At 48.3% G+C, this 14,467-nt stretch overlaps 1 protein-coding gene across 1 annotated transcript in view; it reads left to right on the forward strand.

Moving 5' to 3' along the window:
- LOC139250578 (mediator of RNA polymerase II transcription subunit 28-like) overlaps window positions 1-9,666 on the forward strand; it is a 34,198-nt gene extending 24,532 nt beyond the window's left edge. The window contains exons 4-5 of the mRNA XM_070872978.1: window positions 4,743-4,855; window positions 6,347-9,666. Of these exons, the coding sequence (XP_070729079.1) occupies window positions 4,743-4,855; window positions 6,347-6,544 (311 nt within the window). The 3' untranslated portion in view covers window positions 6,545-9,666. The remainder of the gene's footprint in view (window positions 1-4,742; window positions 4,856-6,346) is intronic.
- The last annotated feature ends 4,801 nt before the right edge of the window (window positions 9,667-14,467 follow it).

Consider the following 14,467-nt stretch of genomic DNA (forward strand, 5'->3'; position numbering starts at 1 on the left):
CCCCGTCAACCCAGCAAACGCCTGGAGGAGCTTGCGACTTATAGCGACGCTCTCCCTGCACAGTGTGGTCATGTCCTCATAGCGATCAGCCCATCTTAGTGTGTGCCGACCTCGGTGACTCAACCTCCGTGGAGTCGGCGTGGGCACTGTACACCTTGGAGTCGCCTGCTGCAAGCCGCTTGGGCCCGCTACTTCTCTCCAAGACGAAGTGGCCGCAGGTACAACATTCACAGGGATGCAAGGGGAATCCTCCTCTGTTTCCATAACATCATCCTCCTCTGGCTTGGTGATCTCTTCAGCACCTGGCTGATTCCGGAGATGAGGGGGTTACCTTATGATGATCGATTGAGTAGACTGGGTCTTTTACTCGTTGGAGTTCAGAAGGATGAGGGGTGATCTTATAGAAACATTTAAAATAATGAAAGGGATAGACAAGATAGAGGCAGAGAGGTTGTTTCCACTGGTCGGGGTGACTAGAACTAGGGGGTACAGCCTCAAAATACGGGGGAGCCAATTTAAAACCGAGTTAAGAAGGAATTTCTTCTCCCAGAGGGTTGTGGATCTGTGGAATTCTCTGCCCAAGGAAGCAGTTGAGGCTAGCTCATTGAATATTCAAATCACAGATAGATAGATTTTTAACCAATAGCGAATTAAGGGTTATGGGGAGCAGGCGGGGAAGTGGAGCTGAGTCCACAGCCAGATCAGCCATGATCTTGTTGAATGGCGGAGCAGGCTCGAAGGGCTAGATGGCCTACTCCTGTTCCTAATTCTTATGACCACTTGCAATGGGGCAGCTGCAGGTGCGGCCTCCCTTTGCGTCTCTGGAGCTGGGTGACCTGCAAAACACAATTGAGCTTATTAGAACAGAAGGTACACACTCTTGCACTGCGCTGGCATACGTAGGAGGAACAACAGTACTGCAATAATTGGGAACCGAGAGGCGTTACGTATTATTACATCATATGGTAGTACATTTATGTGGAATTCAGCCATGACCTTATGATGGCGGAGCAGGTTTGAGGGGCCAGATGGCCTTCTCCTGGTCCTATTTCTTTTATGTTCTTAAGTTGTTAACCTGAGAGTAGTACAGAAGCCTCATACATAACATGACATCATTCATATATTATAATGAAATACCGTTTCATTACTTTGAATTACCATTGCTTTACACATTACTCACGTGACGTAAGGGAGGGATCTGCACTACCACAGGTGGTGGCCGAGCGACCGTGGGTGCCCACAAGTGCTGCCGCACGTTCCTCAAGGTCCGTTAGGATACTGAGCTGGGCAGGGCCTCCTCCTGTGTACCTGCGCTTAGCCCAATTCTTGGATATCTTCCTCTGCAAACGTGACAAGAGCATGGCATAAGCTAATTGATTAGCTACTATCGTGGAAAGACAACAGTTTCCAATGTTATATGCTAATAGGGTTTGTATCCACAATTGGTGCATGGTTATAACAAAGATCGCGTTAGGGATCTAATGCTTGACACAAACATCTCCACTACAATCTCCATGAAGGGCCCCTGGGGGGGTGAGGCAGGGGATGGGAATCAGGACAGCTGGTGAGCTCGGCAATGATGGGAGTTAATGTCCCTAAGTGTCCCAGGGCAGACATTGAGCCAGGGCAGCTCTCTCCCCAGTCCAGGCTGGGTCACTAAGTGACAGCAGCTGGAGAGACTGACAGTGTGGGTGAAGGTGACCAGACCCCTCAGTGCTCAGTCATGCCCCATCCACCAACGTAACCCAAAAAGAGACTGCGAAAATTAGAATTAATGGGCGCAGGTTCAGAACCCTGTCCAAATCTTAGCAGGGAATCTATGCAAGCATACCCAGCTTAATTTCAATCTGGTAGATTTACATATTCAGTGGATCATTACAATTTAAAATCCATTTAATACTTATTCTTGCCTAAGGAACCAAGCTGTTCCACATTTTGCGGCATTGGTCCGATCCCTTCGACTCGGACACCGAGGACATCACATCGGCGATCTCGCCCCAAATTTTCCGATATGTCCGGGATGGAGGTTTCCCACGTGCACCCTGGGTTAATTGGCCCCATCTTACGTGCACCTCCTGGACGAGGGCCTCGTTGGAAAACGGTTTTGCCCTCCTGCCCACTCTCTGCGGGCTACTCGTGCTTGGACATCTTTTTTTGATTCTCTCTCTCTCTCTCACTCTCTCTCTCTCTCTCTCCTCTCTCTCTCCTCTCTTCCTCACCCCGCCACCCCCCTTTGCCTTCTGCGCATGCCTGGATGACTCCTGACCTCCCAAATGGTGGGCAACTTTTGCAAAAAAAAACGCATGTGCAGAAAGGCCGTTGCTAGAGACGCTTTGCCTTCCACATTGCTGGGGCCCATTTCGCATCGTTAAGGCCCAATTCACATCGCTGGGCTATCTCCGGAAAAAAAAGCCGAAAGTTGTAATCTGAAAAATGGGCGCTCTTGAGAGCTGAAACATCACTAAGGCTGGAACATCGCCCATTTTTTGGGCCCTAACGATCGAAGTGGAAAGTCGAGCCCCGTGAATAAGGGGCCACCCATTTAAAACTGAGATGAGGAGAAATTTCCTCTGAGGGTTGCAAATCTATGGAATTCTCTACCCCAGAGAGTTGTGGAGGCTGGGTCATTGAATATATTTAAGGCGGAGATAGACAGATTTTTGAGCGATAAGCAAGTAAAGGGTTATGGGGAGCGGGCAGGGAAGTGGAGCTGAGTCCATGATCAGATTAGCCATGATCTTATTGAATGGCGGAGCAGACTCGAGGGGCCAAATGGCCTACTCCGGCTCCTATTTCTTATAAGAACATAAGAAATAGGAGCAGGAGTAGGCCATACGGCCCCTCGAGCCTGCTCCGCCATTTAATACAATCATGGCTGATCCAATCATGGACTCTGGTCCACTTCCCTGCCCACTCCCCATTACCCCTTAATCCCTTATCGGTTAAGAAACTGTCTATCTCTGTCTTAAATTTATTCAATGTCCCGGCTTCCACAGCTCTCTGAGGCAGCGAATGCCACAGATTTACAACCGACTGAGAGAAGAAATTCCTCCTTATCTCAATTTTAAATGGGCGGCCCCTTATTCTCAGATTATACCCCCTAGTTCTAGTCTCCCCTATCAGTGGAAACATCCTCTCTGCATCCACCTTGTCAAGCCCCCTCGTAATCTTAGACATTTCGATAAGATCACTTCTTGTTCTTCTGAATTCCAATGTGTAGAGGCCCAACCTCCTCAACCTTTCCTCATAAGTCAACCCCCTCATCTCCGGAATCAACCTAGTGAACCTTCTCCGAACTGATTCCAAAGCAAGAATATCCTTTCGTAAATGAAACCAAAACTGTGTGCAGTATTCCAGGTGTGGCCTCACCAATACCCTGTATAACTAGCAAGACTTCCCTGCTTTTATATTCTATCCCCTTTGCAATAAAGATCAAGATTCCATTGGCCTTCCTGATCACTTGCTATACCTGCATACTAACCTTTTGTGTTTTCATGCACAAGTACCCCCAGGTCCCACTGTACTGCAGCACTTTGGAATTTTTCTCCATTTAAATAATATCTTGCTTTTTGATTTTTTTTTTCTGCCAAAGTGCATGACCTCACACTTTCCAACATTATACTCCATCTGCCAAATTTTTGCCCACTCACCTAGCCTGTCTATGTCCTTTTGCAGATTTTTTGTGTCCTCCTCACACATTGCTTTTCCTCCCATAATTGTATCGTCAGCAACCTTGGCTACGTTACACTCGGTTCTTTCTTCCAAGTCATTAATATAGATTGTAAATAGTTGGGGTCCCAGCACTGATCCCTGCAGCACCCCACTAGTTACTGATTGCCAACCCGAGAATGAACCATTTATCCCTACTCTCTGTTTTCTGTTCGCTAGCCAATCCTCTATCCATGTTAATACATTACCCCCAACCCTGTGAACTTTTATCTTGTGCAGTAACCTTTTATGTGGCATCTTGTCAAATGCCTTCTGGAAGTCCAAATACACCACATCCACTGGTTCCCCTTTATCCACCCTGTTCGTTACATCCTCAAAGAATTCCAGCAAATTTGTCAAACATGACCCCCTTCAGAAATCCATGCTGACTCTGCCTGACCGAATTATGCTTTTGCAAATGTCCTGCGACTGCTTCTTTAATATTGGACTCCAACATTTTCCCAACCATGGATGTTAGGCTAACTGGTCTATAGTTTCCTGCTTTTTGTTTTCCTCCTTTTTTGCATTTGCAGTTTTTCAATCTGCTGGGACCTCCCCGGAATCCAGGGAATTTTGGTAAATTACAACCAATGCATCCACAATCCCTGCTGCTACTTCTCTTAAGACCCTAGGATGCAAACCATCAGGTCCAAGGGATTTATTTGCCTTTAGTCCCATTATCTTACTGAGTACCACCTCCTTATTGATTGTGATTGTATGGAAGCTTGCTTGCTAGTCGCAGTTCCTTGACATCTTTTCCTCGAGCAAGAAAAGCACTGATTCCTCGCTTGGTCAACATATCACAGCAGGACAGGCTTTGAATGGAGGCATATGGAAGAGATTTATCTAGCAAAAAGGGTGTGAGCCTCAAAGATAACTAAATTATTAGAAAGTTTATCTTATTACCATCTTATGGCATTTTTCACTTTTCAGTTCTGCTATTGATGCAGATTTAGATGCATTTCGATTCAAATTATGAAATTTCCAACAACATGGCATATTTTTTGTGAATGTCTTCATTTATTTTGCCACAGGTGTAGAGCAATGCATTCAAAAGTTTTTGGATGTTGCCAGACAAACGGAGTGCTTCTTTCTTCAGAAGAGGCTACAGCTTGCTGTTCAAAAACCTGAACAAGTCATAAAAGAGGTGAAGGGACTTTATTTTCTGTGGTTTAATATTTCTCTTTTCTCTTTCCTCTTTCTGGATAAGTTGTCTCGACGGAAAAATCAATTGGGGATTGAGTCATGGGTATTTTATTACTAGGATCCACAATAAAGCTGAATGGAGTTATTAATTTCTGGATATAAAATGATGGCAGAAGTGCTGGCTTTTCTTATTAGCCTATATAATCTTTTATGAAAGAGAAATACTTGTTGGATTGTGTCTGGGCACAACACCTTAAGAAGGATATATTGGCCTTGGATGGAGTGCAGCATATATTTACCAGAATAATACCAGGATTCTAAGGATTAAATACAAGGAGGGATTACACAAACTAGGGTGATAGTCCCTGGAATTTAGAAGGTTACGTGTGATTTGATTGAAGGTTTCAAGATATTAAGGGGATAAGAGAAAGACGATTTCCGCTGGTTGGGGAGTCGAGGACATGGGGACATTGCCTAAAGGTAGAGCAAGGCCTTTCAGAAGTGAAGTTAGGAAACACTTCTACACACACAGGGTGGTAGAAGTTTGGAGTTCTCTTCTGCAAATAGCACTCGATGCTAGATCAATTGTTAATTTTCAATTTGAGATTGATATATATTTGTTAACCAAAGGTATGAAGGGATGTGGGGCAAAGGTGGGTTTATGGAGTTAGGTCACAGATCAGCAATGATCTCATTGAATGGCAGCACAGATTCGAGGGGCTAAATGGCCTACTCCTGTTCCTATATTAATCAATTCTGGTGTCCAAATCCTGCTTCACCGTTACTGTGGTTCTCCAGGCAACAAAGTACTTCAACTGAGGGAAAATGTGTGGCAGACTGGTGGAGTGACTACACACAGGTTGGGAAAAGTGTGATGCCAATGGTCTTTGGAACCATTTGACTATTATAGATAGTGCTTCAGGGGTCAGATCGCAACAACTTCTACATTGCAGTTGGGGCACCCTTGTTTATTGCATCATTGCCCTATGTGTTTTCTCTTTGTACATTCTCCTTTTCTTTCTCTCTCCCTCCCTCGGGGGCACGCACCGTTTCCCTCCCTCGGGCTCTTAGTCTCCCTCCCTCGTGCGCACTTGCGCTTTGTGTGTGTCTCTTGCTCTTTCTCTTAAAAAAAAATATTTCGTGCAGAACTTTCTTGCACTTTTCAAAGGCAAAAAACCCAGCGAGTAGCTTAACTATGTTAACTGTTGTATCACTGGTTCTTGCATCCATTTTCCCCCCATCCCTTGCTCAGTGGGGTGGCCTACACTTTTCCAAATGCTACTATTAACTTAACAATTGCAAGCGGCATGTGTGCCATGGACCTACCAGTTCCACTGCTTGGCACTGCTCAACTGTTTTTTTCAGAAACTTTTGCCTCAATGTATATTTTATTAACTATAAATTTCTGACCACATTGTGCCTTTTTAAAGTCTAAGCATTGAATTCACTTTTTTGGGAAAGGTTCTTAATTTGTTTTAATATTGTTTTACAGGATGTTTCAGAATTGAAAAATGAGCTACAGAGAAAGGAGGCCTTGATCCAGAAGCACCTAAGTAAGCTGCGCCACTGGCAACAAGTCTTGGAAGATATTAATGTACAGCCCAAAAAATCAGCTGACCTGGCTCAAGGACCGTTGGCCTATCTTGAACAAGCATCTGCAAATATCCCAGCTCCACTAAAGCAAACGTGAAAATTATACACATGGGCCAAGGTGTCAGGAAGTTTCATCTTAACTGTTGTACACCCGCACCCCCCAAAATAATCAGTTCCAGTTAACCTCTTGAATGGCACCAAGAGTATTATGTACAGTGACTGAATCACTTTGCAATTACAACCTTTGGAACTGCAGGGTATAAATTGCTGATACATGCATCTTCAGAGCAGTTATTCTCTGTGAAAAAATGTGTAATTATATTGTTGACATGATTGATATGATAAAACTTTGTGTACAAAATACTAGATGTTTGTGGCAAATAGTGTATTGATACTAACTATGTTGAAGAATGTCTAGTTTTTTGAGCAGTCAAAATATAATGCTATTGAAATTTATTCTAGATAAGTTTTTTATCACATTTATAATTTTTTTAATAGTAAATGTGTTAAATGTCTTGCAGAATGTAGTAACCTAGTCCCACCAGTAATCATCGTCAACAAGCAGCCTTTGAAGGAGGCAGCATTTGGCTGGTAGAATTGTACTTGGACATTGAGACCTCCGTGGCACTACAACTTTGTGTACCTGGGGGTAAAATAAAAAAATGTACCTTCGAATCTAAATCGGGCCCCGATTTTTGGGCTTTTGGATTAATTTTAAATCTCTCGATTTGGTAATTGTGACTTTTGGATTGGAAACTTGCAACTGTCACTGCATTATTTAAGAAGGGAGCGAAGCAGAAACCAGTAAACAACAGACCTGTCAGTTTAACATCAGTTGTGGGAACATTACTGGAATCTATCACCAGGGACAGAGTGACTGACTGAGAACTTGGAGAAGTATGAGCTAATTTGAGGGTTGCTCACTCTCATCCCTAACTCAAGTAATTCACACACCTATAAAGACCAAGCAAATCTGTGAGCATCTAGCTTGCAGGATCCTGGTGAGAAATGCCAGGTTAATGGCTTAGTTGGTTCCATAAAGTTACAAGGCACTGTTTTAAGGTTGCAGTTTTTGTCTGTCTTTCGAGTTTCAGAAGTCTGGAACATTCTTTGAGTCAGCTATTTCCATTATAAATTCCTGTGCCCGTATTTATAATGGAAATTTCTACATAAATTTGATACGCTGTAACTGGACAATCTGAATACAAAATAACTTGTATTTGCACTTTCACAACCTCAGTACTTTTGAAGTGCAACCCAGGATACATCAGTACTGTTCAGTTAGGTGCACTGATGGAATATTTTTCTTCAGCTTGTCGCAGTTTTTGCCGAGTTTTAAAAATTATTAGAAGCAAAGCTAGAGGTCAAATTTCAAAAACTGCAGGTAAACTTTATAGAATTTTTTTAATGGAGAGGCTGTAAGAGAATGTAAAGCAAAAAAAATGGTAATTCCCTCCTCTATCTATGTTCTCTTCAGCAGAGCTAGGAAGTGAGCTAGCATTGTGCTGAGTTCTTTCCTGGACTGTCCTTGGCTTCACCACCTGCTGGCTTATACCTTGCAATCACTCAGTACAGACCCCTCTAATTCACTATCTTAAGTAATGCGGGAGGCTGATTTCTGTTGGTGCTTGGAATGGTAAGAGCAAGTGACCGTGCATCTTCTCGAGGGTTCTCACAATGGTGATGAGTGAAAGGAATGGGTTGAACATTGCAGGGACGCTTTGCAGAACTGGTGTGGGGTGGTGCCAACCTGGAGCATCATGGGGCAGTCAGAATGTACAGCATGAAGTGAAGTAAATGTGGCCATGGTGAGGCCATCACTGGCCTCCCGGGAAGCAATGTGGTTGAGTGCTGATGCCCTGTGTCCTGTGCAGCATCAGGTGATTGTGGAGAAGGTTGGTGTTGGTAGTGATGCTGGTGTGTTTAGTGATAGTGTTTGGGCTGATTGTGGTGGGACTGTAAGTGTCAAGGTGAGATTTATTCAAGGGCACCGATGCTGCTGGAATAGATGGCAGGTAAGTTTGAGATGACAGAAATGCCCTGTCTGTAAGGTTCTGCAAAACCAACCACGGAGACGTGGCAGGGAGAATGGGAAGATGCCATGTTTAAAATGACCAACTGCAGCCAACAGCCTGTAAACCGTGGAGGATGATGGAACTCTGGCCACGCTGTACAGTAACAGACAGTGTTGCAGGGGCACAGAACCGGACGGGGGATAAGCCAGCTACCGTAAGGCGGAAGAGTGTACATTCGGTTCTTCCAGGAAAATGGATACAAGCCAATTTTATATTTTTAAAACTACATTTCTCCAGCTTTTTGTGTAAAACCCTCACACAAGAGGCAACATGTTCAGGCAAAATCACCCCAGTAAAACACAAGGCAACACAAAGGGTATCAGTTTGAATAATTAAACAAAGGCCCACAGGTCTGATGCAATCATTTTGGCCAGCCCAGACAGAGTGGCACCTCTGTCGAGATAGTGAACAATCATCATTCACCCCATCAGCGAGTGACAGGATACAGGAGGTGTGGCTAATCTTCCATTCCAGACAGATCGATACACATCGAAGTGCCATTCACACCCCATTTTATTCATGGAAGACCCAAGACAATGGCATGCAGTTTTGGCGCGAAGATGAACGGACTATAAGATAAGCTGCAAAAACACACTTGGAGGTTGGAGTCAGCTTTTTGCACTGAGTTGTAGGGTTGAGTTAAGAAGGTGGGAGTCAGTTTTCGTTGTGGTTGAGTTGAGTTAAAGGGGAGTTGAGTCAGCTCTTGACAGGCCCTCGCTCTGGGGAAGGTGTGCTTAACTCCAGCAGCTTTTTTGCTTAGGAGTCAACCGAGAGGCAAATAAAAGAAACCGACACAACATCGAGGAGGAAAACCGAACCGACCAACAACGTAAAACCCACCCCAGAGGGACCCCGAGCTGAAATAAGTGCCCCCAGAACCCCGGAGTTGATAGGATTGTGAGTATCGCCCAAACCCCCTCACAGACTCAATTTAGGATAGGAATTGGTAAGAAGGGTGGAAGTGGGAGGTGGGTTGTGTGTGGGTGGAATGTTTTAACCTCTTATTTTCCCCTTCCCTGTTGCGAGAATTTTTCGTGTTGTTGAGTGAGATTGTGCCATTACTGCTATTTATGACCTCTTCCTATGCCCTCTCTCTTTGTGTTTACTTTTCTAAATAAACAACATTAGCCATTTTGTACTCTTACCCACTGTGTCTGGTGCCTCGTTACCCACCCATCCTCATAAATCGTCCGTACAGAACCTCAGGGGAGTGTGGATTCGAACCCACACCCCAAGCGCCCCTTACAATGGTGACCGCGGCAGGACGTGCATTGAATGAAGGTGAAGAGACAGTAGGTCTTGGTGGAGAGTAGTATAAAATGGAGGGTAGGATTGCTAGGTATGTAACAGCAAGGATAAACTGCTCAAGGAAGTGAGTGCAGGCGCTGCTGAGGGGTGAATGGCCTGAGGATGCAGCAGCCAGGTGGACCCAGAGTAAAGATCATAAAAGATCAGTGGAAAAGACCAGCAAAGAAAGGGAAAAGCTGGATCAGGATTTAAAGTGGGAGAGGCAGGAACGAGAGAGAGATGGAGAAAGCTATCGCAACCACAGGGAGTACCTTCAGTCCCAGGTAACTGAGGGAAAAGGTTACGTCAGGGGACTGCAGGAGGAACTTGCCCAGGCTTAGAACCAGGGAAGGTTGGGAGAGGGTTAGAGTCTCCAGCTACAAGCTGCGTTTCAGGCGTGCCACAGCAGGGCAGAGGCGGATCATCGTTCCTTTCAGGAACAAATTGATTGGCTCACCCTGGCTCTGGCTGAAGCCAAAGCAGCCCTTATTCTAGCCGGAGCAAAAGCTCTGGTAGTGCCCGAGACTCGAATCCCCACCCGGCCTGACACCAAAGCTCTGGCCCTAGCTGAGGCAAAAGCCCTTGGCTGGGCTGAAAGCAAGGCACCCAGTAAAGGAGTGGTGTGCCTTATCAGCCCAGCTGAGGTGCGGAAGGGGGAGCATAGTGAAACAGGCTGTGGGGAGGAGGATAGGGAGGAAGAATCCTACAGGCCCTCTCCCACAGCCCCATTGGGGATCCCGGAGGAGAGGCAGGGTGAAATGCTGGAATCTAAACCTTCGGGACCAGCCCCAATGTGCCCCATCAGGCAGAGTAGATTCGGACCACCCGCAGTGGGTCAGGCTGAGGGTCCCCTTCAGAACCAATACGTGCTTCCCCACAGTGTGACCCAGCTGCGGCAGATGGTGGCCCATGTGAATAAACTTACCCGAAAAGGAGACTCCTCTGTTCACTTTATGGAAGTAGAGCAGGTAGGAGACATAAATTACTGCGATGAGGCCGAACGGAGAAAACTGCTGCTGTTCTCACTGGACACAGCCCTGTGTCAGGCTCTCTCTGCTGAGAGCAAGAGGGGTCAGCGAATAGTGGCCGCTCTCCAGGAGGATATCCTGGAGGCCATGCGGTTGAACGATGGCTGTCCGTTCGACCGGGTACAGGCCACTGTCCAGAGACCTGGGGAGACCCCCCCAGGCATTCACTGATCGACTGTGGCCAGTGTATGAGGAAACCAGTGGGGGGGAATTTGGACAGAACCCAGCTGGATGCACACCGACGTGGTCGCTGGCTGCGTGCACTGGTGGCAAACAGCCTACCGGAGTTGCGTGCCCAGGCCAACCTGTGGTTCGATTTCAGAGACCCCCAAGCCACAGAGGGGACAGTGCTGAGGCAGCTGACCCTCTCTTTTCGCAATGGCAGAATCGGGGGGGTGGGGAGAAACCCACCAAGGGGAAGGTGTGTGAGATCCGCCCCGGCTCTGATAAGAGAGAGTGGAGGCAAGAAGGGAATTGGCCGGCAGACAGAGAGGGGGTTTGCTACGGGTGCGGGAAGACAGGGCACATGAGGAGGGAATGCCAGGATCCGAGGCAGAAAAAGAGAGGTCCACAGGCCCCAACCTCAGCCCCAGTCCCCACGGCCGCGAGCTGTGCCCAGCCCTGCCGCCCCACTCGAGGGTCTCCTCGCGGCTCTGCAGGCACTCTTTACCCAGACTGGGAAGGTCGCAGCTGTGACCGGGGGCGAATTCCTTCAGGCCCAGACCAACACCCCCCAATGACTAGACCCCAAGAAACCCGTGTACCTCTGCCCGGTCACCTATGATGCGTGGAGCAGACCACGTGTCATGATGGGGGTTGAGGGGGTCCGGGGGGAGTATCTGCTGGACACAGGGGCCTCGTGCATCCTGGTTCATGTAGACGACCTGACCACCTCACCCCTATCCAGTGGGATCCCCTACTGCCTAACCAGTTTCACTGGAGAAGAACGCAAGGGCTTCTTCTCCAAACCACTGCAGATACACATAGGCACCCTCCACACCATGTGGAAGTGTGTCCTTCTGCCGTGGGAGGGAGTGGGTAAAGGATCCTAGGGGCAGATTTCCTCAGCGGCCAGAAAATTCTGGTAGACCTGAGGAACCACTGTCTGTGGGGCACAGCTGACACCGGGGAGGGGGAAAGTACAGCAGTCATCCAGGGGAAGCAGGGGAAGGGTTCCCTCTGCACTGTAAAGCCGAAGGAGGGATATGACCTCGGCGCTCTGGTAGACGGCACCCCGATGATCTATCAGGCGTTTGTGCGGGCCAACCTGGCAGCATTTGCCAGGCATAAGCATGACTGTGGACGGGTAAATGGTGTCGAGGTCAGAGTAGATGGGGACTCCATGTCTAAGCCCCAGAAGCAGTATAATTTTCCCAGGGAGGCTGAAGCAGACCTAGAGGTCGTATTGGGATCTCTAGTCAGACAGGGAGTGTTGTGACCAATAGCCACACGTGTGAACTCTCCACTTTGGCCGGTTAGGAAAACGGACAATTCTTGGAGGGCCATGGTGGACTACCGAGTCCTCAATAAAAATATCCCTGCCTGTACGTGCACAGTGGCAGCCGTAGCCGACCTAGTCACAGCCATCCCCGCGCCCGTAGCCGTCTTTACGGTGCTGGACATCTCGAATGGGTTCTGGTCCATCCCGCTGCGGTGGGAGGACCAGTACAAATTCGCCTTTACATTCAAAGGACAGCAATATACCTGGAACTGTCTTCCCCAGGGCTTCCCGAGCATTTTTCATCAATGTATGGCCAACTGCCTGAAAGAGTTCAGCAGACCCAGACAGCTAGTCCAGTATGTGGACGACTTGCTGCTATTCTCCGATTTGGAGGAAGAGCATGGTCCCTGCTGGCAGAGCTGTTGGGACTGCTGCATGAGGAGGGTTTTAAAGTAAACCCTAAGAAAGCACAGATCGGTCAGACAGAGGTAAAATTCCTGGGGCTGACTGTGCGGACAGGGGAGAGAGCCATTGATGAGGCTAAGAGGAGGGCAGTTCAGGAGTTACTGGCTCTGACTACAGTTACAGGGGTGAGGTCGTTCCTGGGTCTGACCGGTTACTGCTGGGACTTCATTGAGGATTACGCAGCCATTGCAGCACCCCTACTCCGGCTCCCGCGCAAAGGCGTGGAGTGGGAGTGGGATGAGGACTGTGATGCAGCATTTACCCACCTCAAGGGAGAGCTGCAGAAAGCTCCGGCCCTGGGAGCGGTCGATGAGGGCGAGGAATTTTTCCTGGAGGTAGCAGCCAGCGGGGATAGCTTAAGTGCTGTGCTGATGCAACAGCAGCACGGCCAGCTGAGGCCGGTGGCCTACTCCTCCAGGGTCCTCACTGAGGTTGAGAGGGGTTACTCAAACTGTGAAAGGCACCTGCTGGCCACCCACTGGGCTGTGAAGCGGTCGCAGGTGTTTACAGGAGTGTCCCCAATCATCATCCTCACTGATCACACCCCCACTCAGATGCTGCTGGATGGGAAAATTAAGGATGGGACAGTGAGCAGCGCACGCATTGCTCGCTGGACCCTCCTGCTCTCACAGATGGATTTGAGAGTAAAAGGGATGTGTGAGCCCCGACTGGCAGCCAACATGCTGTACCCCGGGAAAGCCCACCGTTGCTCCGTTGAGGGGGTCTGGGACGACCGGGAGATCTATGTTGACGGGTCCAGCATGGTGGTAGCGGGGGAAAGGCTCACAGGGTGCAGGATTTACGATCCCCAGGCAGGCATTGCCAGGGCCATAAAGCTCCCAACCACCATGAGCGCCCAGCATGCTGAACTGTCGGCAGTCATGTATGTAGTCACCCACCCCAATGAATTCCCACGGCCTTATACTATCTGTTCAGATAGTATGTTCACCTGCAATGCCTGCATGGAGCACCAAGCCATCTGGTCCCGTCGTGGGTATACATCTGCAGACGGTAAGTCCATGGCCATAAAACCCCTCCTGCAGCACATCATGCAGGCAGTAGGGACCGGGGCAGACATTTGCATTCACAAAGTAAAGGCCCATTACAAACATGAGCCCAGGGCTGCAGGGAACCAAAAGGCAGATCAACTGGCCAAAGAGGGAGCCCGAACGGGAACCAAGTGGAACCCGCTCGAGGCAGGCCCCATAGCAGCTATCCAGGGTGGATAGGGGCACAAGGGAGCGCAGAGGTGGCTTTAGCCCCGGACCTCCAGCAGGTACAGGCACGAGATCCCGTCCTCAAGTCCGTCATGGACAAGCTGACTGCGGGAGAAAAGGTCGAAGGACCGTACGGAGGCACAGGCATCCATGTTAGGCAGAAGATGTTGTTTAAAGGAGAGCAGTGGATAGTGCCCCAGCAGCACCAGAGGGAGTTCCTTCAGCTGGCCCATGCAGGCCCTGGATCTGGACACCCCGGACCGGAGGTCACCTGGCAATGGGTGGAACAGGTCGGGTGGTGGCCCCAGCTCCAGGAAGACACTCGTGAATTTTGAGTGAACTGTCTTGTCTGTGCAACCAATAATCCAGATCCCCAGAAAAGAAAGGTGTCTCTAGGACACGCAAGGAGGATAGAGGGACCATACAATCAATACAAATCGATTACATAGGGCCCCTACCTGTGGCTAAGGGAGGGTACCGGTACTGTTTGATTTTGGTGGACACTTT

Source organism: Pristiophorus japonicus, unplaced genomic scaffold (genome assembly GCF_044704955.1).
Source record: "Pristiophorus japonicus isolate sPriJap1 unplaced genomic scaffold, sPriJap1.hap1 HAP1_SCAFFOLD_393, whole genome shotgun sequence".
NCBI lineage: Eukaryota > Metazoa > Chordata > Chondrichthyes > Pristiophoridae > Pristiophorus > Pristiophorus japonicus.